Source organism: Lynx canadensis, chromosome B2 (genome assembly GCF_007474595.2).
Source record: "Lynx canadensis isolate LIC74 chromosome B2, mLynCan4.pri.v2, whole genome shotgun sequence".
NCBI lineage: Eukaryota > Metazoa > Chordata > Mammalia > Carnivora > Felidae > Lynx > Lynx canadensis.
Window position 1 is genome coordinate 144,028,054 of NC_044307.1, and position 22,873 is coordinate 144,050,926.

General features: G+C 42.8%; 1 protein-coding gene across 1 annotated transcript in view; it reads left to right on the forward strand.

Annotated features, from left to right (window-relative positions):
• Positions 1-14,556, forward strand: part of FNDC1 (fibronectin type III domain containing 1) — an 80,280-nt gene extending 65,724 nt beyond the window's left edge. The window contains exons 18-22 of the mRNA XM_032593271.1: positions 5,185-5,264; positions 8,580-8,609; positions 9,562-9,723; positions 11,059-11,181; positions 13,764-14,556. Coding sequence (XP_032449162.1) covers positions 5,185-5,264; positions 8,580-8,609; positions 9,562-9,723; positions 11,059-11,181; positions 13,764-13,879 — 511 coding nt within the window. The 3' untranslated portion in view covers positions 13,880-14,556. The remainder of the gene's footprint in view (positions 1-5,184; positions 5,265-8,579; positions 8,610-9,561; positions 9,724-11,058; positions 11,182-13,763) is intronic.
• The last annotated feature ends 8,317 nt before the right edge of the window (positions 14,557-22,873 follow it).

Consider the following 22,873-nt stretch of genomic DNA (forward strand, 5'->3'; position numbering starts at 1 on the left):
TGTATTTTATTAGAAGAAATTATTCTATTGTGATTGTTAGTCTATCATGTTTCTGTTTTATTACCAGTTTTCCAGAGACTAGACACTACTTACCCTTGGGGAAAGAAAGGTGGCTCTGTGTGTTGAAGGGGAATGGATCCATATGCAGTCAATCATGCGGTGGCTTTAGGCAGCACAGCCTTCATATGTGACATCAATGGGGCAGCAATTACTAAACATATTAGTTAACTGGTACTCAGACTCTGTGATGTAGAAGATCAGACCATTTAGAAAGATGCATTTTACACATTAATAAAGGTTACAAGTGCATCTTCTGAAACTGGACAGTGACTGGTTGGCCAGAGGGCCATCCGGGAACCAGAGTTTCTGGCTGTCAGTATGAGAGCTACAAAACTTATTCCCAAGGCAACAAGAGGGTGAGTGTGCATTTCCTCTTGTATACTATCTGGTTTTGATAGTAATGATCATCAGAAAAGCTTTTCTGGTGGATGAAAATGGACAAAGCACCAAGAACATGATGGTCAAGTATGGTGTGTATGTAAACCAGCTCTCTGGGGAGAAAAATCCCTGATTAATGGTGTTTACCAATTTCTGTAGTGTGAATACTCCTGCCATGTCCAATTCCAGGCTACCAGTGGGCCTGCATGATTCTTGAATATTTAATGATTGGCTTTCTCAAGCCCATACAAATGACTCCAGCACATCAGTGTCACATCAAGCCCTATATTTATGGAGTAAAGAGCTCTAAATGACATGTCTGTGGACCTGAGGTCTCTCATTTTCTGTACAATCAGAGGAACACAGAGAAGGTTGAAACAAAATACTTTTCTTAAACAGAAATGTGCCAAAGGGCTAGAAACTAGGCAATAGCCATGGGTACTGAGACACTTGTGAACTAGCTGAGAACCTTCTTCGGGGGCTTGGAACTGCCATGTGGACTTACCTGAGTTAAGTGTTCACAAACTATTATGGGCTTCAGGATTTGAATAAAAAGCAAGGAGCAAAGCAGGAACCAGAGAAAAGCACTTTTCTTTATTTTTCCCTAGTAATTATGAAAAACTGATTAATTAAAGCAAACAAAAACAACAAATTTAAGACAATGGAGTCAATATCCAATTTTTGTGTTTGTGTGAGTGACAGTGCTTTTCCAGAACAGTCTCAGTGTCACAAGGCTGAAAGAGGTGTGAGAGAGGTTCTTCCTCATAGCTTCTGTGGTAGAACTTGAATCCCAGTCTCCTGAATCCCCACCCCATGGCCAATGTTCTTTCTACAACTTTTGCTGCTAGGCTGATCTTGAGTTTTGGATAATGTCAGGAGATGGTTATGCAGGAGGAAGGTATATTCATTCTTCCAACAGGTCTGCATGAGGGCTCATGATTCCTTAAATATGTATTTAGTATTTTCTCTGTGCCAGGCACCAGACTATGCACTGAGAAAGGGGGTGGGATCGGTTGGGGGTCGAGGGGGTGGATTAGGGTGGGGGAGGCAGACTGTAAACTACACCGTGGCCTTGTCTTCATGGAGCTCACAGTTCTTCAGCAATAATATAAATAATAAAATTTCACAAGTCAGTGTCCTGAGGCAGAGTATAATAGGGGACTTTTTTCCTGAACTTGTCAGGGGGGCAGTCAAGTGGGCTTCCTTGGGGTAGTAGTAAGCAGCAGTTAATCTGGAGAATGTGGATGGGGCGAGGCCAGGCAGAAAGGACATCCAAAAGCATGGTATGTTCTAGAAAGGAAAGGAGGCCAGTGTGGTGGCAGAGGAGGAAGAGAGGAGTCTGGACAGGCTGGTCCCAGAGGGTCTTGGGAGTCCCTTGAGGCTCCTGTTTTACCCTCCACCCACAGTCAGTGCCCTGATGGACAGGCTGGAAATAGCAGCTGCTACTGTAGCCTTCTCTCTAGGATGCCTGCTCAATTCTTCCTTCCTTCCTTCCTTCCTTCCTTCCTTCCTTCCTTCCTTCCTCCTCCTCTTCCTCTTCCTCCTCCTCTTCTTCCTCTTCCTCCTCCTCCTCCTCCCTTCTCCTCCTCCTCCTCTTCTTCTTCTCCTTCCTCCCCTCCTCTCCCTCCTCCTCCTTTTCTTCTTCTTCTTCTTCTTCTTCTTCTTCTTCTTCTTCTTCTTCTAAGTTTATGTATTTATTTATAGAGAGAGCACACAAGCAGGGGAGAGGCAGGGTAGGGGAGAGAATCTCAAGCAGGATCCACAGTGTCAACACAGAGCCCAACATGGGGCTTGAACCTACAAATCGTGAGGTCATGACCTGAGCTGAGACCAAGAGTTGGACATTTAACCAACTGAGCCACCCAGGCACCCCTGTTCCTTCTTCTGATGGAGAGTGCTGGCCAAGGCACAGAGCACACATGGCTCCTCTACGCAGATTTCCTCAAAACCCCCGTGAACAGCCTGATGTAGGGATGCCCATCTTCTCCCTGTGTTACGCTGATACAAAATGTCTCTGGTGGATCCACATTAGTGGTCCTCATCTTTATTCCATGGAGGCTGCATGTCCCTGTTGTCAGCACTATCCTCAGGGCTTCTCCAGATCCCACCTGAGTCCCTGTGGGAGACATAGGAAATCCCCTCTAGACGAGCCACTGTGTAAAGAACTAAGCTTTGGCTGTTTATAACTGAATCTTGTACTTGAATTTACATGGACATTGCACACCTTGTTCACCCATCTTGGTCCCAGATCACTTTCTAGAGTCTGCATGTTTCATTTATACTTAAAGCACAAAGACTTAGGCTGGGGAGCTATTCAAGAGAAGGTGCCAAGAACTTATATAAGAAGGCAAAGTTGGATTGCTCTTGTTACTTGGGTGAGTCAGAGACTATTCAGTGTTTGAAATATATATATTTTAGTTTCTAGAAGAAGTTTAATGTGGTTTTGAAAGTAGGAACCTTACTTTTTTTTTCATAATTTCATGTTTTTCAGCTTAGTGTATTTAAATTTGCTTTGACACATTAGGTGAGGTTCAAATGGAAATATGTCCTTGGAATTGGGCCGTGAGGGCTTTGTTGGAGGACAGAGTAACTGCGTGGACAGAGAAGGTGGATGAGGGGAACACTTAGGTTTCAGTGGTGAGACAGAATTGATACAGTGACGCAATCTTACGAGTCTGGCGTCCTGTGCCATCTCCACAATTGTAGAGCTGTGCTTCCCTCGGTGGACCCTGGGGACTGGTATCAGGACCACTGCAGCGATGGCTTAAGAAATATTCAGCGGAAATGTCTCATGGAGCCTCTGAGTATGTGTCATTCCTTAGGTTTTGATTTCCCTTTTTAAGGAAAGAAAGTATCTGTAAGTTTGACCAGTATCATTGACGTATGCCAAACCCACTGCCTGCAGAATTTTGCCTTAAATAACTCCATAACCACTGAATAAAAGTATGCATAATTGGGAAAACACAGACTGCTGAGTGAATTGAGATTTGGAAACTCATATGTTCTTAATTGTGCATATCTTTTTTTTAAATGAAATTTAAAAAGGATTCTCTTCTAAATGAGATGTGAGTGACTTTCTTGAAAGGCTTAAAAGAAGACCAGATTTCCCAAATGAGCTTTTCTTTGCTGTTTAATCAAGCCCAATGTCAAATATCTCTGTGTAACTGTGAGGCCCAAGACTCCCTTGGTGATCTCAGAAGGTCCGAGGGCTTGGCACTGGGACAGTGATGTAACAGAAGTATGAATTTGCAATCTGAATAAATAATTCACCTCTTGAAAATTTAGCACACTTTAATTAATGCATATAACCTGTGTGCCACGACTGACCATAGGCAAAGGCTTGTTATGAACTCTTGGAAATGGCAGAACCACCACTTACAGGGGTCTATTACTTCCTTCTTCACCTGTAAGTAGCTGAGGACCACAGGAGCACAGGTAGTGTCTGGTGTTCCAGAGGTAGAGAAGCCACGAAGATTAACAGTAGATTTAGTGGGTCACAGTTGTGGCGTTGGACTCTGGTAGTTTGTAACCACCACTTCTTGTCCTGCAGCTCCTAAGAGCACAAACCAAGATGTCTAGGGACTCCCAACCTGCTTGGCCTGTCAGTTTCCCGCTAGATGAACAAGCCCATTCTCTGTTCCAAGACAAAGATTAATCCACAGCAGAACCTCTCCAGGCCTCTTCCCCTTCTTGGACTTGCTTCTCTTTCCTTGAGGCACAGAAGCTTGAAACTCAGTGACTTTTAAAGCTCCAGAGCCAACCATAGTACTTGTCCATGCCCAAAACATCATTGTCAGGTTAGTTCCACTGAGGAGGCCAACCTCGGGACTGGCTGACTTCTCCCTGCCCACAGTGAGTTGCATCGTTACTGGGTCAAACATCCTGCTTTTCCACAGAGACCAGTGATAAGAATTAGGTTACATTTGAATTCTGCTCTGTAAGTGTCTTGCTGCTCTAGCTTCTCCTTCTCAAGCTGTGGAACTCAAGTGGGGCAAGAGCAGGGCAAGAGGGGTGTCCATCCAGGGATGAGCCTGTGTGGGACCATGTAGCCTTGATGCCTTAAGGAACACACACTCTCTAAGTGGCTTATTTGCCCGATTTGCTCCTTCTGCTGCCATCAGCTACATTAGTCTATGCTGTTAATTGTATTATTTTGAAAAGTTACTAGAAAATGAGAAAGTTCAGGAAAAATATGAATATCAGTGATGTATTAAGTAACACTCCAGGGCGCTAGGTGGCTTGGTTGGTTAAGCGTCTGACTCTTGGTTTCGGCTTAGGCCACGATTTCACAGTTTGTGAATTTGAGCCCCATGTCAGGCTCTGTGCTGACAGTGTGAAGCCTGCTTGGAATTCTGTCTCCCTCTCTCTCTCTCTCTCTCTCTCTGCCCCTCTCTTACTTGCTCTCTCTCTCTCTCTCTCTCTCTCAAAATAAATAAATAAACTTAAAAAAAATACTCAGGACATCTGGGTGGCTCAGTTGGTTAAGCGTCCAACTCTTGATTTTGGCTCAGATCATGATCTCATGGTTGTGGGATTGAACCCCACATAGGTCTCCACGCTGAGCTGTCTCTCTCCCTCTCTCTGTACCTCCCCCTGCTCTCTCTCTCTCTCTCTCTTTCTCAAAAAGAAAAAAAAATTACAGTCAAGCCCTTCCACAGAGCAAATGCTTAATAGTTGGGGAATCTGTCTTATTACACAGAAATTAAAGAAGCTTCTCTTTCAAAAAATGTTTTCTTCCAATTTCAGGTACTATTTTAAAGTTCAAGCCAAAAATCCACATGGCTATGGACCCATCAGCCCTTCGGTCTCATTTGTTACAGAATCAGGTATCTGCAACTTCATATTCTCATTCTTCTCCTTTTCTCAAAGACAAATCACTTGGAATCATGACTACAATGGAATAAAAACTGAAGAAGTACAATCTTTTCTATTTAATGAGTTCATATTGGATATCACTTCATAAAATAAACATCGTTTTCTTTCTGCTGTGCTAAAATCTGGATAATAAAATTAAGAGTAATCGTCATTGGGAACTGCCTGGAAAGTGGAAAGGTCAAATTCCAATGAAAGGGAAAAATCTAGTTTTCAACCATGTGGGAAAGATAAGTTTGAATCTCTCTGTAGAAGATTTAGTTACAGAGCTAATTTTTTTATTACAAACAGCTGAAGAACATCGATGTCATGTGGCCAGAGAGGCGGTTGCTTCTTCCAATTAGTTAGGTCTTCAAGATGCTTCTTTTGCCAGGAGACAAAGATGTCTTTACTTCATACGGAGAGTTTAATTAGAATAGCAGCCAGTCTTACAAGCAGTGTCACTCAGAGGATGTTGGTGCACTGGGGCATGCTGGTGTACAGAGCTCTCTGGCCCTCCCATAAGGTGCTCTTGTGGTCATGGTCCACAGCAGTGTGCACAAACTGGCCACGGCCACAGTCCTGTGTTAGCAGCCTTTCCACATGGGAAACTATGCTGGGAGCTGTTACCTATGACTCCGAACGAACCAGGTCACCTTCAGAAGCCCATGTGAACTGGCTGTGCGCTAAAATTGCCCTGGCCTCTCTTTGGTTAGATTATTTCCCACACGTAGTTCGATCCCAGGACATTTGTCATTGGAAGCTATTTTTAAGCATGATGATTTGAAATCTGCATCACAGTAAGTAGAAAAGATAAAATCTTTCATGGGAATACGCTTCATACTAGAAATGCTGGCAAAGGACCTCAAAAGCGTTTTTACTAGTTTCATTTAAGAAGTGTGTTCCTCATTAATAATTAAGAAAGAGAGAAAATCATTTCCAAGGGTTAATTTGGTAAAGAAGGGAACGTGTCTAGTTCATGGCTACATTTCCTAAAAAGAGTGTGGACCTTTGGTGACGATCAGAATTAACATGATAAAAGTGTATAGAAAAAAATAATTCAAATCTAGAAAGCTATCAAGAAATTCTGGCCCCAAGTCTGAGAACAGAAATGTAATTTCTGAGACTGCCATACAGTTTAAAAGAGATAGCTCTCTGCTACTCCCCCTCCTAAGAAAAGTCCTGCCGTGCCCCCACCCTAACCGTTGTGGCTTCCAAAGAGTGAGCGTTGGCCCCCCCACACCTCTGAAGAAGACTGTCTTTTACAGTCAGCTCCGAGGAGATCCTTACGTATGCCATTTGACAATTTGATAATTACTTGCAATTTGACAATTATTTGCCCTGGGCATCTTTGCTTGTTCAGTGAGTTTGTTCAAGCTTCTCCTTCCCTTTGCACAGCCCCGCTGAAAGTGGTTACTTGACAACAGGAACATTGTCAAGTAATTGAATTCTGGCACTTGCCGAACATAAAAATCCGTGAAGCAAACGTGTACGTGTAACGTAGGCTGCACCACAGGGGCAAGCTTTGGTTGTTGTTTGTGCTGTGCTGTTGTTCCGTATGTTCCCCTCCACCCTGCCCTGGAGTATTTGACATTTTTTTCAGCAGACTGTTGAAACTTAAGAGCAGGAGAGCAAAACAGGCATTCACACTTACAGCTAATGGTAGGTCCCTGTTCTGTGAGAGTGAATGAAAGATCTGTACAAAGGGGTAGCTCAAGGGAGATTTGGGTAATGGAAATATTCTGTATCCTGCTTGTTGGGGTTCCAAGAACAAATGCATGTGTTGAAACTCACAGGATATTTACCCTGAAAGGGCAATTTTTCTTTATGATCATTAAAAAAAAAAAATGAATGGCCCATGTTTACCTAGCCTGTGGCATTTTATAAAAATGAACTATTTCTTTTTAAGTAACTCTTTTTTAAGGTTTATTTGTGTTCATTTGAGAGAGAGAGAGCACGTGCATGCATGCTCGCACAAGTGGGGAGGGGCAGAGAGAGGGGGAGACACAGAATCTGAACCAGGCTCCAGACTCTGAGCTGTAAGAGCAGAGCCCAACACGGGGCTCGAACTTGCGAACTGGGAGAACATGACCTGAGCCAAAGTCGGACCCTTAACCGACTGAACCACCCAGGCACCACAAAAATGAATTTTTTCTAAAGCAGCATTCCTTAAAAAGCTAGTTCCGTATTTTCTTAAGTGGCATTTTTTGGGCTAAGATACAGAGATTTTAAGTACCACTTTGTTGAGGTGCAAGTGGCATACAGTAAGCCGCACACACACACGGTGTACAACTCAGTAGCTTTTAAAGTGTTTACACCCTTGAAGCCATCACCACAATCACACTAGTGAATATCACTGTCACCCCAACGTGCTCACTGCTGCTGTGCAACCCAGCTCCCCTGTCCCCGCCATGCGCCCATCTTCTCCTGTTTCCAGGCAACCACTCCTCTGCTTTCCGTCTCTCTAGATTATTTACACTTTCTAGAATTGTATACAAATGAAATCATACAGTGTGAACTCTTTTGTCTGGCTTCTTTCACTCAGCAAAATCATTTTGAGATCCATCCATCCATATTGTATATATCAATAGTTCATTCTCTTTTATTACTTAGCAATATTCCATCATATGGCTGTGCCATAACTTACCCGTTCACCTGTTCATAGACATTTGAGTTGGCTTCTACTTTCTGGCTATTACAAACACAACTGCTATGAACATTCATGTACAAGTGTTTGCATGGACAAGTGCAAAGTGTTTGCATGGACAAGTATTTGCATGGACATGTCTCTTGGATAAATACTAAAGAATGGGGTGGATAGATCAGATAGTGGGTATATGTTTACCTTTTTAAGAAACCAAACTTTTTTGTCAAGATAGACACATCTTTTAAAAATGACAAATATTGAATTCTTTTGTAGTACCCGAATCAAAATCTTAACTATATTGTCCCACAACTTCTATGTAAATAATAAGGCAATTTAATTAGAAAAGAATATAGGTGGTGGGCAGGGAGGAAGGGACTTGTTGGGATGAGCACTGGGTTTTGTATGGAAACCAATTTGACAATAAATCATATTTAATATATAAAAAAAGAAAAAGAATATTTCTCAGAAGGAAATGCTTAGAAAATAAAAACTAAGGAAAACATTGGCGTCTCTCAAATAAAATATATTGTATCTATTCCAGGGAGTTCTTCAGTTAGCACTCTCAGTTACAATAAACATTTCAACAATTGCATGGTTGTGAAATATGATAGTGAAGTCAATTATTTTTTTTTTCACTCTACAGACAATCCTCTGCTTGTTGTGAGGCCACCCGGTAAGTTTCTCTTCTTGACTTAAATAATGAACCTGACATTCTAGTAATCATGTTGAATACTGAATATGAGATTGCTATGATTACTCACCAGTAGAAATGCTAGACCATTTTTGCATTTTTTTAATGTATTTTTGAGAGAGAGGGTGTGAGTGGAAGAGGGGCAGTCTCCAAGCTGTCAGCACAGAGCTGGACGTAGTGCTCGAACCCAGGAACCATGAGATCATGACCTGAGCTGAAGTCGGAAGCTTAATCCCCTGAGCCACCCAGGCTCCCTGACCATTTTTGCATTTTTATGATTTTTGACAACTTCTGTGGTTTCCTTGTACTCTTCATCCTGATCTAGGGAAAAGAATGATCTGAGAATTTTTTTTTTTATAGGACCCTAGCGGCTAATATCTATAAAAGAAAACCATTATGGAGTGGCCAATATCAATGAAATAGATAACTATATTTATATTCCCTTTCAATATTTTAAATTGCTGAAAAGAAAGAAAAATGGATTAAGTGTACAACGCATCTTTTACTTGGTGTTTCAAACCAGCTGTGAAAGCCCTATTGCTCAAGTTCAAGACAGGTCTTATGAGTGACAGGAACAGTAGGAGCCTATGCTGAGAGACTTTCGGAGTGGAGAGGTAGCATGGCATGTCCAAAAAGATCAAATATGCCATTATATCTTATTTGCCTTGAGGCTTAAAGGCCTTTTCTTACTTCAAGAATCCCTTATAGAAATGCAAATACAGTACTTGAAATATGTTCAGGTAAGAGGAACTCCTCAATTGTACTTCAGTGCCAAGAAAGAAGGGGAATGAGGAAAAGGGTGCCCACTGAGGAGGTGAGAAAAGCCCTGAGAGGAGGGGAAAGGCCAGTGAACAAGCCAGATTTTCTGATACTTTGTGTGACAATAAATGTTGTGGAGTGCCATGACTTAGAGATTATGTTTTGTATTATCAAGGTGGTGAGCCCATCTGGATCCCATTTGCTTTCAAACATGACCCCAGCTACACGGACTGCCACGGCCGGCAGTATGTGAAGCGGACGTGGTATAGAAAATTTGTGGGAGTTGTTCTTTGTAATTCACTGCGGTATAAGATCTACCTCAGTGACAACCTGAAAGGTAGGTCTTTGAGAATGGTGTGGTGTGGGAAGGTATGGAAATGGAAATTTTTTATTTTACCAGGTACTAAATTGACATAGCAGGTGCATCAGAATGTATTTGAAGTGTGGACCCATTATATCTCACTCTGGCTCAACACAATTTGGATATTTAGGCTCTATTTTGGAGTTACTCGTTTTTGTTTTCTGTCTTTTTTAAATCCACTGCATTTTAGAAATGAGGTCCAAAATTCTGGTAGATATATGAAGTCCAATTTTCGTTGCCATTAATTCAATAATAATAGTATGAGCGTAAGCCAGAAGTATTGAAGAACAGTTCTGCCCACTCTAGTCCTTGCCATTGCCACACCGTTGTGAAGAAAAACTGTAGACGGTGAAGCATACATCAGAAGTATTATTTTTTTCTGTGTCTGAATAAAAATTGCATTGTTTTCATTATGGTAAGGCATTAAAACAAAGAATTTCATGAGTATCTTGAGCTACTATTTCAAAATGCCATTTCTACCCAGCTGGCTTTGACCCATCCACCTATACAAATTTGGGTTTTTTTATTTTAAAACTTGCACACCTTTAAGATTTTAGTACATACATTTTTAAAACCTTTATTCAGCTGCTATAGATTTTTTTCGTAGGTCATTTTGTTTTTGTTTTTGTTTTTCATGCTAGTGGTGATCATTTAAAGACAATGTCAAAACAAAGTCTTCCGTACCATTCTCCACTCTGGCAGTTTCTCAGTGTGTGTACCTCTCCTAACAGCCACTGTCTATTTGTTTATCTGTGCTCTTTCTTTTCTCACCCACCATTGTGCTTTCCGTGCCCTGCATCAGAATTCCTGGGAGAGATTACACAGCCACTCCAGTATCCCAGGGTTGACTGAAACAACTGCCCTACTGTGCAGCTGTGGTTCAGTACCACGGACAGCAGCTTATGACTCAGACACACACCCTACTTCTAGTTATGTATGAAAATAGGTTCTATTTTTTACAGATCTTCATGCCTTTTGTAATTATCTCATAATATATTCTCTATCACAGTTTCATCTATTCCTTTTTTTAAAGAACCAAGGAGTAAAAAGCCCTACCAGTTAAAAGCTGAAACTGCCTATTATATTAATAGTTTCCATTCAGTGAGGACTTGTTAAGTATTTAGCATACACAAGCTTGCTGAATCCTTACAACACTTATGAGGTTGGTGCCATTATAATTTTTCCAATGTGGAAAGTATGACACACAGAATTTAAGTACCCAGTTCAAATGGTCTCCAAAGCTTGTGCGAACTCTCAACCAAGCTGTACATTTTTTGACCAGTCACTGACCCATTGTATTCCCTCATGCAGATACATTCTACAACATTGGGGACAGCTGGGGAAGAGGTGAAGACCACTGCCAGTTTGTGGATTCACACCTTGATGGAAGAACAGGGCCTCAGTCCTACGTAGAAGCTCTCCCCACCATTCAAGGTAATTAGAACAAAGGCCTGATTATACCACCCTGGGGGCTGGGAGAGGAAGGCTAATGTAAGGAGAAAATCACCAGAACTCTCCCTTTTGTTTGCCATTTAAAGACAGGTGTTGGTAACATTTTTGGATCATAAAAATAAGGAATCAACAAAATACTCCAACCATGTGCTAGAATTGGGGTAAACTTAGGAAAGGCAGGGATACCAAGGAATATAAGACCTTGTCCCTACTCTCAGAAAAATCCTTCCCTGCTCTGTAACTGGGAAAGGTAAACAAATAGTGAAAGGTAACTAATTTAAGGAACAACTTAAAATACAGATAATGACAAGAGTTACATCACATAATTGTCCTATTGTCAGGTAATTGTGCAGATTATAGTCTGCACAATAGGGAGGCAGGCCACTTGAAGCTATCAGGGAAGAAGAGCCGGAGTCTGAGCTGGGTCATAAGAAGACCTAGACATGCAGAGATTGGAGAGTCTTCCAGGCAGAGGATGGCACAAACAAGGGTACAAAGGAGGAAAGAGTCAATGAACATGCAAACCAACCATAGCTTATCATACACTTCAGAAGATAGTGTATCAACTATTTCATTAGGCATTATAGAGTGAGAACAAAGTATATCACTCTTAAAGGTTAACAACTTGCAATACACTACCAACTCCCTCAACTGCCAAAAAAGTAAACAGAACAACTGAATGAGGTACAGCACTGTTTCCATTATGCCCTTAACTCTTAGTGATCTAGCATTTTCAAGACATGACATGTTCCAGCAACATGTTTTAGTTTACAAAAAAAAGATACAATACGCTGGGATGCAAATTGCCCATTTTTAAAGAGTTAAGATAGAGTAAAATACACACAACAGTAAAATAAGTGATTAGAGTTCTCCTAAGAAACAGAACCAGAAAGAAAGAGAGAAACAGAAAGAGAGACAGAGAGAGATTGAGGGAGAGGTGTCTTAAGGAGTTGGCTCATATGATTGTACAGGCTGGCAAGTCCAAAATCTGCAGACTAGGCTGGAGACCCAAGGAAGAGTACGTGTGGCAGTTTGAGTCTGAAGGCAGTCTGCTGGCAGAATACCCACCTTTCCAGGGGAGGTTAATCTTTTCCTAGTAGGGCCTTCAATTGATTGGATGAGGCCCACCCACATTCTAGAATAACCTGCTTTACTCAAAGTCTGATGATTTGAATGTTAATCTCATCTAAAAATGTTTTTACAGAAACATCTAAAATATTTGACCAAATATCTGGGTACCATGGCCTTGCCCAACTGACATAAAATTAACCATCACAGTCAGTTTATAAAATATATCACATTTCTTTATTTTTTCAGACTCTTGCATTGCCCCAGGGTTACTATGCATTATTTATAGTTCGCTGTGTTTCTGCAACTGTGGCCATGGTTTTGGTTCTGAATAGAGGTGCTGCTTACTTAGTATGCTCACTGGTGGAATGGCGGGTAACCTTTCAGCTGGCAAGAATGAACAGGGCCAAAGGGGAGTTGTCACAAACGCTTTTGAGCAGGTTGGGGCCTCACTTTAACTTTATGGGAGAACTGCTCAGAAATGCTATAGTATTCTTTCCTTGGAGAGATTCACTGGAAAGATCTAAAAGCCTACCCCAGATTCCAAGAATTAAACCTGGAAGCTTGAGGTTCCAGGCAAGTCAGGAGGCCCTAAATTCTGTGAGGACAGGTGGGAATCTTGCTGAGAGTTGCAAGACTCAGAGAAACATTCTCTCTCTCTCTCTCAAAATAAATAAATAAACTTAAAAAAAAATAGGGGTGCCTGGGTGGCTCAGTCAGTTAAATGTCCAACTCTTGGTTTTGGCTCAGGTCATGATCTCACGGTTTGTGGGATCGAGCCACATGTCAGGCTCTGCGCTGACACTGTGGAGCCTACTTGAGATTCTCTGTCTCTCTCGTTCTCTGCCCCTCCCCCACTCATGAATGTCTCTCAAAATAAATAAATACACTTAATAAAAAAGACTCAGAGAAGCATTTTACTTACTAGGGTACCGACCAGCTTATTATAAAAGTGTACAGTGGGTGGGAGCAGACAGGTGGAAGAGACACATAAGGCACAGTGTGGGGAAAGGACACAGAGTGTAAACACCCTCTCTGGGAGTGCCCTCCTCCCAGCATCTGAACCTGTTCACCAGCCCAGAGCTTTCAGAACATCGTGCTTTTGTGTTTTTGTGGAGGCTTCCTTACATAGGCATGATTTAAGAAATCACTGGCCCTTCATGATTGAACTCAATGTCCAGCCCCTGTCCCCTCCGCAGAGGCCAGGAGGTGGGACCAAAAGTCACACCCTCTAATTACATGGTTGTCCTCTCTGGTGACTAGCCCCGCCCATAGATGCTTTCTGAAAGTAAACTCATTAGCATAATCTCAGGAGTGGTCCAAGGCATTTGTTATGAATGTCCAGATACCTTAACCACTCTTATCACTTAGGGAATCCAAGAGTTTTAGGAGCTGTGTGCCAGGAACAGGGATAAAGACCAAGTATATAATTCTTATTATAAATCACAATATCACAGATGCACTTTCTTTCCCTCTCTTTCCTTTTGCCCTTTTAGGCTACTATCGCCAGTATCGCCAGGAGCCAGTCAGCTTCGGCAACATTGGTTTTGGAACCCCCTACTACTATGTGGGCTGGTATGAGTGTGGGGTGTCCATTCCAGGGAAGTGGTAACCATGGGATGATCGTGCTGAAACTTGCCCCGTCCGGCCCCCCTGGGCTAAACTTGCACTAGGGGCTGAGAGCAGGAACAGACAGAGAGCGTTCCAAGCCCCACCGACCCTGGGTGCCAGCAAGGCCACATGGTGGACACCGGACATTTCAGGCGTCTTCAGTCTGGAACTCAGTCCTCCTCTTTGGCCTGGACTACACACAGTTCAATGTTGCTGTTAACTTTGCTTCTCCATGTGGTTTCCTTGTAATAGCACATCCCAGAGAAACACGCAACTACAGTAGGGGATGCCCACTGATTGAGTACAGTTTTCACACTTTTTAGGCACAAAATTCAGACATGTCGTCTCCAGGGAACAGCATAAGTAAACATGCGCTTGCTTCAGGGACTGCTACATGCTTTCTTTTCTCTCATTGGACTCTTCCAAAATTAGTCAAATTTAAGTTTCAGATCACTCTCTATGCAGTAGAACTGAATTACTAAAAACACCACCAAAAGAAATCTATCCTACTTCAGATTTATTCCATGGACTTACCCACTACTAGATCAAATGTACCAAATCATATTTGTAAATTCTCAATTTTGGTATATATATATATATATGTATATATGCATATACCTATCCTCACTTGTCTGCAAGAACACCGATTAAAGTTGCTAAATTTGTACTTGTTCACTAGATAAATGTGTGTGGGACTTTTTGGAGCAAAGGTACTGTTTATTAACATCTTTTGGAAGTATCCACAGAATCCACAGTATCCACAGAATCTGTATACTACATAACGAGAACAATGGAAGTGCATGCCGCTAGACTGTGGGAGTGATGGGGATACTGCAGTGTTAGCAGTGACCTAGTCACAGACCGAGTGCTTTCTACCTAAGGAGACAGACAATCTTTCCAGACCCTGGTGAAAACTACTAGTTGCCTCTCTGGGGACATATCCCGCATGTTTTCAGAATAACTGGGGACACCTGGGTGGCTCAGTCAGTTAAGCGTCCAGTTCTTGGTTTGGGCTCAGGTCATGATCTCATGGTTGGTGAGTTCAACCCCTGCATTGGGCTCCCCAGTGAGTATGGAGCCTGCTTGGGATTCTCTCTCTGCCTCTCTCTCCCTCTCAAAATAAAGAAAACATTACAAAAAAAGGAATAACTAAGATTTTACATCCCAAATGATTTAAAAATCCCGTTTAAAAAAATCCTTTCCCCTTTCCTGCCTGAGTATTTCCTCCTCTACATATGAGCATCTTATCCCTTTTGACTACCACACAGGAGCATTTATTTAAAAACACGTTATTCTAATTCTTTTTAAAATATGGTGTCCTTTCCACAAGCTTGGCTCCCCTGTGTCCTCAGGCAGCTCCGTGGGATGAAGATTTTGCCTTCTTTCATAAAGATTTCAGCATAGGGGAAGCAAAGGTCGGAAGGAGCTGGAGGCGTGCCCTTTTCTGGAGCCCCCAGGCTGTACCACCGTGTACTGATTTAATGGCAGAATTCAGTCCAGCCTCCTGGAGTCAATTATTTTCAGTACCAGTACTGTGTTGAGATGAAACCTGATGTATCTGGTGGGTTTGAAGCTAAAACTTACATGGAAACAGGTAACTTTGCAGGGTCCTTTCGATGGGGCTGTGAAAGCTGATATTCTCCTCAGATTCCACAATCCCCTTCCCACGATAAAGAACAGTAAAGAAAATACAAGCATTCTGACAACCTGGGAAGATACTAGAATTCCTGAGGGGGCAGATTAGATACCCAGTTCGTATGTTACTCACGGTTTAATGTGCAAAATAGGATGGGCTCCTCTGAGGAGTTTTTGGGGCTTTTGCCCATGAAAGGAGGATTATTTAAAAAAGGATGTCTGAAAACCTTATTCTGTACCCAAATGAATGTTCAAACACACTTCACAGTTCTAAGTGAAAGATCTGATCTTTAAATATAAGTGAATTTTCCCAATAAACACACAACTTGCTTCCTCCATTTCTCCCGCCCACCCCTCCAAACTTCTGTCTGGTTTTAGCCTCCACTAGCATGCTATTGGAGAGCAGAGAAAGATGCCAAAATGAGGCCCTGGGGAGGGGAGAGAGCACCAGCAGATTGCACATTTCCTGAAAGTGTTTCCTTGGGTATAAATAATTCATTAGCATGGACAAGAAGAGAGCCATTTGGTCTGTTCCACAAGCCTGTTGTGGTTACGGGGCCTCCTTTGGAAGATACAGAGCTCTGGATCGTCCTGGAGACACAGGCAACCCCTCCTCTGTGATTCACACACTAAAGGGTGCATTCCCGGCTTCACCCCCAAAGGACCGTCTGCTCATTTCACATACTAAAGGACATGTGTCCCTCAGAAGGAATTTACACTCACCTCACAGAAATAAAAAGAATTTACTTGCATTCACGCATGCAATGATTTTCAAGCCCTGCCTAGATCCTTAGACCGTATTTCGTTATAGAAATCTAAACTTCTAGTGAAAGTAAACGCTTGCAGTTTTTGATGGAAATTCCTACAAACCCCAGATGACAGAGCAGCCAAAACAAAAACAAAAACCAGTGAATCTCAGTATAGGTAGGTGGTATATTACTGATACTCTGTCCATACTAGGTTATGTAATGGTCCAAACACATGCATGGTGGCCACATCAAGTTCCTGGTTCTGTGTCAGTTCTGGACGCCACATTCTCGGAACACCACAGGTCTCAAAACCGCTTCGTGCCAAGTTCGGAGGAAATTAATGGACTGTTTCCCCAAAGAAGACTTGCTCTGTTTCAGAGGCTCTGAGGAAGAAGAACTTGCCAACTCTAGAAGTCAGAAGTAGGCACACGTGTGAATTAAAGGGAAAGAACATTTGGCTCCGTGGGATGCAGTTTCAGAAGGGTCCAATCATCAGAGGAGCCTCATCGGAAGGTAGTGAGATGTCCATCACCGAAAAGCCTCAAGTATACCTGGAAGTGTAAACTTACAGTTGGAGGCCCACACCTGTTTTTCTATGGGCTGTGAGCTCAGAATGGTATCTATGCATTTAAAGCATTATAAACATAAGAGACAGCTGAACAAAAAACCAGTAATATATTACAGAGACCATATGTGGTTTGCAAGGTGTAAAATACCATCTCACCCTATTAGAAACAGTTTGGGTACCTACGGATCAGTTTTCTTGAGGTTGAAAGAAGGTTTAAGCATTTAAAAACTAGCACATAGTACTTAACAGATGTCCATTCAGTTTTCTCTTACTTGAGTTCTATTTATTTCTGACCATCTCTACAGCCTGATAATGCTTGAACGCTCCAAGTGGTTGGATCCTGGGTTCCCAGTTTTCCCATTTGGCAAACCCTTTGTTTGTGCTGTGGTCTCAGGAGGTAACTCGCTCTTTGGGAGGCTTCATGCATATTTATTACCGTCTGGTTAGAACATAACTTGCAGCTTTTACAAGATGAGTTTTGACTTATTTTCTCCCCTTTGACCTACTCGAGCCACGTGTCTTGGTCAGTTCAAGGGGGCTGGGGAATTTGGAAATGTGGTGATAAATGGGGTTACACTGGGGTTCCTCTCTCTGCATGGAAATCAGCTCTTAGTCACTAGTACAGTTATGTGATGATTCTGCTGATAGAATCAATCAGCCCATGCTTGTGTAGCATCTTACATGTTGTAGATGCCTTAAAATCATCTCCTTGAGGTGTAACTATTTTGTAGTTACAGGTTAGAAGTGAGTTTAAAAAAAAATATCTTCCCAACTGTCCATTTCCAACCATTCTCAGATCAGGTTGAGCTCAGTAAAATTGTATGAAACCACAGAGTGTACCTGTTATGAATGGAGGTGTGGTTTTAAATCTTAGTTGTGAGATTATTAATGTACAGAGTTTAGCAATCAAATGAGAGCTAAGCACGCAAAGGTTTATGATAAAAGTGAAATGAAATTGATATGAAATTGCAAGTCAACAGGGGCTCCTGGGTGGCTCACTTTGGTTAAGCATCTGACTCTTGGCTCAGGTCATAATCTTAGGGTCATGAGATTGAGCTCCGCGTTGGGCTCTGTGCTGAGCATGGAGCCTACTTAGGATTCTCTCTCTCCCTATCTCTTTCTGCCTCTATCCCCTGCTTGCACTCTCTCTCTCTCTCTGCAATAAAAAAATTTCAAAGCAATGAGAAAATGAAGCCGACAAATTTAACACATGCACAAAAATGTTTGATCTAGATTGGGAAAGCAATATTCTCTCAGGCAGTGGTTATTTGATGGCCAAGAATAGAAATACCTCGAGAGTTAAGTAAAGGGTTTGTGTAAGGTTGGACTGCACAGTCTCAGGACAGAAAATAATATGTGGGAGGCACTGCTGAGTCACAGGGATTGTCAGGTTGGGAAGTAGTTGTTTTTTTCTCTTTTCCTCTCTGGTATGTTGTCTCTCCTGCTCTCTGTGCACAGCCCCATTCCCTTCCCTGCAGATGGCTTTCTCTGGATGCAAGTGGCCCAAAGGGCTGCCATATACAACTGCAGTGTCTGGCTACCACACTGTATGCAGCGATCTGTCTACAAGACCTTGTAACTTTGCTTCTCCAACTCTCCAAGTCTCTCAGTTTCCAGTTCCAAATATCCCCACTACACTCTGATTGGATATGTTGGGCAAGGGTCCACATGCTGATCAAATCAGCTCTTCCCATGTGGTGGGGTCAACTGGTAGAAACCAGACTGCCTATGCCTGCCCCATGCACAGGGGCTGTTTGATATGGAGAAAGGTAATGACTGATGTCTTGGGACAGATACACATAGGTGAATAAGAAATCAAATAAGAAAAGTGAATCATTTTAAAATCTGGCCATTTTTAAATCTCAGGATGTGTCATGTTTGTTCACTACGAGGCTTTATGTTTTCTATGCTCTTGTCTTTCTACCATTGGGGTAATCTCCTGATAGAATCCAGGCATCCACATCAGGCAAGATGCTACCCAAGCATGGGTTGATCAGTTCTATCAGCAGAATCAAATCAAAGAAGTTCGAGGATAATTCCAAATATTTCTGATTAAATTATGGGCTGGATGCACTCTACCACACGTTTCTAAAGAAAAAATTAACGTATTCCTTTTACTGAGGTGCTCCCGGAAATTCTTATATTTTGCTATTTTTTTTTTTTTAAAGTAGGCTCCATGCCCAATGTAGGGCTTGAAGTCACAACCCTGAAGACCAAGAGTCAAATGCTCTATCTACTGAGCTATCCACGTGCCCCAGTTTTTAAATTTTGGACAGAAATAAGAAAATATTCAAATACACAGTCTTTTGGAAGCTTTCTGTTACCAGGTCAATGATGAAATAAATGGCTGATACTAGCATAGTCTTCCTGAATGAGATACAATGAATTAGCCAGAAATGGAAACTTCTTGATAGCCCTGGAAGTAAATGGCCCTGAATACTCACAGGGGTGGGTGGTGGTTGTGGAGGGTCTCTGGAGTGATGAGAGGTACACTTTGCTGGGTGCTTTGAGATACCCACCTTCCTCAGGGTAAAATCCTAGGTCCTTTCCACAGCCTCCAAGGTGCTCCACAATCTGGTCACCCCCCACCCATGCCCCCAACATACCCATTGACACCAACAACCCGGCCACCACTCTGCCCTCCTGCTGCCCCCTCCAGCTGCTCCTGCCTGTCACAGAGCCCACACAGAATGGGCTCACAGTAAATATTCGTTAACAGGGTAAACATATGGCAAAGATACAGATAGGAATTGAAAAGACAAAGCTTTTCCATCCAAGATTATCAATGAGCAAAACGTGCTCCTTCAGCCTGCCAGTCTGTCTAGGGTTCCCTCAGATCCCTGCAGCTTTCTGCAAAGCTGTCCCCAGGGTGCTGACATCTGCTCCCCATCGCCACTCACCTGCAGCCTCCACTGCCCCTCATTCAGGAGACTCTTCACCTCTCAAGGCAGATGGAGCCAGCAGGTGAGGCCACCAGTCTCCCATGAGCCTGCAGTGTGCTCACTCTATGCCCCGGCCTTCCACCTCATCCCACACATTTGTCACACCACTGCCACACCCAGGCCTCTGTGACCCACCTCACACCCAGCTCCCCTGGCCCCAGTCTCCCTAGTGGCTTAATCCAGTGGACACCGGTCAGTCTTTTCCAATTATTGAGGTTTGGCAGCACTTGAATACTTACCAGCTTGTCCTTGAGCCATTTGCCACATGGTTCTTCCTTTCCTGGCTCCAAAATGGCAGCTAAGTCCTCTTGTTTTTTAAGGGACTTTGGATAATACCTGAAGGCAACTTTCTCCTCTGCCTTTCTTTCCAAAGCCTAATAACATTAAAGGGATTTATGCAAGGGCAGGGGATGAATGCTTTGGGAGTTACTGTGGGGAGGAGACATTTCCCCCAAGATGGTGGGTAGTTGCTAGATAGGCCCTGCAGGCCATTCCTTCCCATCTCTCCAGGGATGTGGTGGAACGAGGATGAATGTAGTGAGCCAGTAGGGCTGGAGCTGAGCTCACAGAGGTTTCTAGCTGACTCCATCCGGAGCCTTCTCCCACTGACACACCGCAAGGAGCAGGAGGGTGTTTCCTTCAGCTGTGCAGGCCTGAGAGTGAACACACAGTGACAAGCCACCCCTTCTTTCATGCACCCTGCTAATGCCAATTGAATTAAAAATATGTGCCAGACATTCCTCTAGGTACTGTGGCTATGCACCCAATCCCTGCCCTCATAGAGATTGTATATCATGGAGCAGATGGAAAACATGCAAACAAGTATACCATATGTCAGTTGGTGAACGTGAATGAACATCAATAGAGTGGATGATTGCATCACGGGCAACTGGAGGCTAGAAGCAGGAAAGGCCACTCAAATGCTCAGTTCTGGGAAAGACCTAGGATTTGGTGAGAGAGAAGGAAAGTGGGGCATAGGAGGGAGCACCAGTAATGACTGAACCTAAGGAGTTTCTACCTGGGCATATGGGATCTCAGACTTGACATGTAAAAGCAGTAGTAAAATAATGCTCATTTCCTGGTCTTTTAACTCAGTAGGAATACCCTAGTTGATTATGTTGCTACAAGTTTAACACCATAGCAAGAGAGTCTAGATCTTGCCTACCCAGAGGACTCCTACCCACGTCCAAACCTACCCACCCAACTAGTGACCCATCTTCAAGCCCAGACATCACCAGTGAAGAGAGGAGGGACAGCAAGGCTTTTTCATCCAAAGATCAAAGAGTTAGGACTCATTTCTCCTTTTACACAGTAACTGGATACTTACTTTATGTTTGGGAGACTAAAGGGCTCTTTTGTAATTTTCCCCAAACAAAGGGTATCTCCCCTCCAACAGACAGATAATTGATGTCCATATTTTCTTTGGAACCTTGCCAAACCAACCTCCAATGCACACTGAATTATAAGTGTCATGAAGGCAGAGGCCATGTCTGCTGGGTTTTTTACTGTCATATCCTGGCATCATATACAGAGCCTGGCCCATAGTAGGTGTTCAGTAAGTAAGTCTTCAACAACAAAATGAATGAGCAAATGAATAAGTGAATGCATTCTCTGTTGCTCTCCTCTGATTGCATTTCTTCTAGGTATGCTACTTCTTTCAATCTACTGGCTCTGTTCAGTTTGTTTCAAAGGACAGAGAATTTGAGGCTAGGATCATTATCTCAAGAAAGTCCCACTAGCCTGGAGAAATTCTTCCAGTGTCTCCAGTTAGTATCTCCTCCAGGTCTTCAGTTAGCTTATTTCCAGTTCTGTGACAATGTTTTTCATTTATGCAAATTTTTTTTTGCATTTGGAAATTGGAAACCTGATACCTGAGATATATTATATACCATTGTCACATAGAACTTAGAATATGAAAGTTTGGTAACTCAAGACTATCATGCTTCCTTTATTTTTGCCAGGAAGCAGGGGAACTTGCAGTTAAGGATAAGAAAAATTGAGCGGGGGAGGAACCCCCATGCAAATAGCAGTCCCCTCAAATCTCCTCCTTGCCCTAGTCTTCCAGAAGGCTTTTGACACTAGGTAGTGAGAGGGTCTGGCTGGGAGCTGGGTCTCAGACTAGGGAAGGAGTGGCTATAAAGGATTTTAAAGATGGGTCTCTATGACGACTGCTTGCTTTCACACTCCTAGCCTGGTCTGTTTTTATGCCTTTACAGTCCACTTGTACTGGAAAAGTCAGGACTCCTCAAAGCACCTGCAAGTTACAATTCCACCTGCTGTCCCTTTCTGAGAAAAGAAGCGTTATGAAAGAGCTGTCCCACCCAAGTCTCACTGGACAAGAATGATACTAGAGCTAGAGGGTGATTGTAGGGACCCTCAAATGCATCCATCAGATTATCCCTTTAGGGAGATGATAGAGATAGATAGATAGATAGATAGATAGAAAGATAACAGACAGACAGATATACAGAGAGTAAAACCCACCATGATTTCAATAGTGACAGCAAGAAAGAGGCTTAGACAGCAAGAGACACATGGGAAGAGCCAAGCTGCTTGGTCCAGGATGTTTGTTCACAATTCTCTATCCTTGCTCTCCACAACTAATCAGACCTTTCCAAAGATGATACAGCCATCCAAGTAGACATAGACCTTATACATATTTCATCAATTAACCAAACATTTATTATTTACTGATTGTATAAGGCACAGTAATAGTGCATTAGCATCCCAACAGTAAACAGATGTCACATTCAAATGAGAATCATTCAAAGAGGTTGAAGAAAGGGAATGGTTATGTAGGTTCGAGTGGGGACCCCAAGGAATACTGCATCAGTGGGCTGTGGCTGCTCTTGAGTCTGAAGGGCCAGAGGAAGGAGTGCTTAGCAGAATCCAGAGGGAGGTCCTCATACAGCAGTCCAGTTTTAGAAAAGCGATGACCTCACTCAAGGGACCACGCCAAGTTCCCTTATTTTCCCTTCCCCATCTTCCTAGTTCCTGCCAGGTCCCCATCACCCAAAACCATCTGGAAGCCAGGTGGCAAGGAGGCCAGCTGATGAGGTTGAAACAGGTTGGCTCTGCAGCAGAAAGCAGGGTGAAGGATG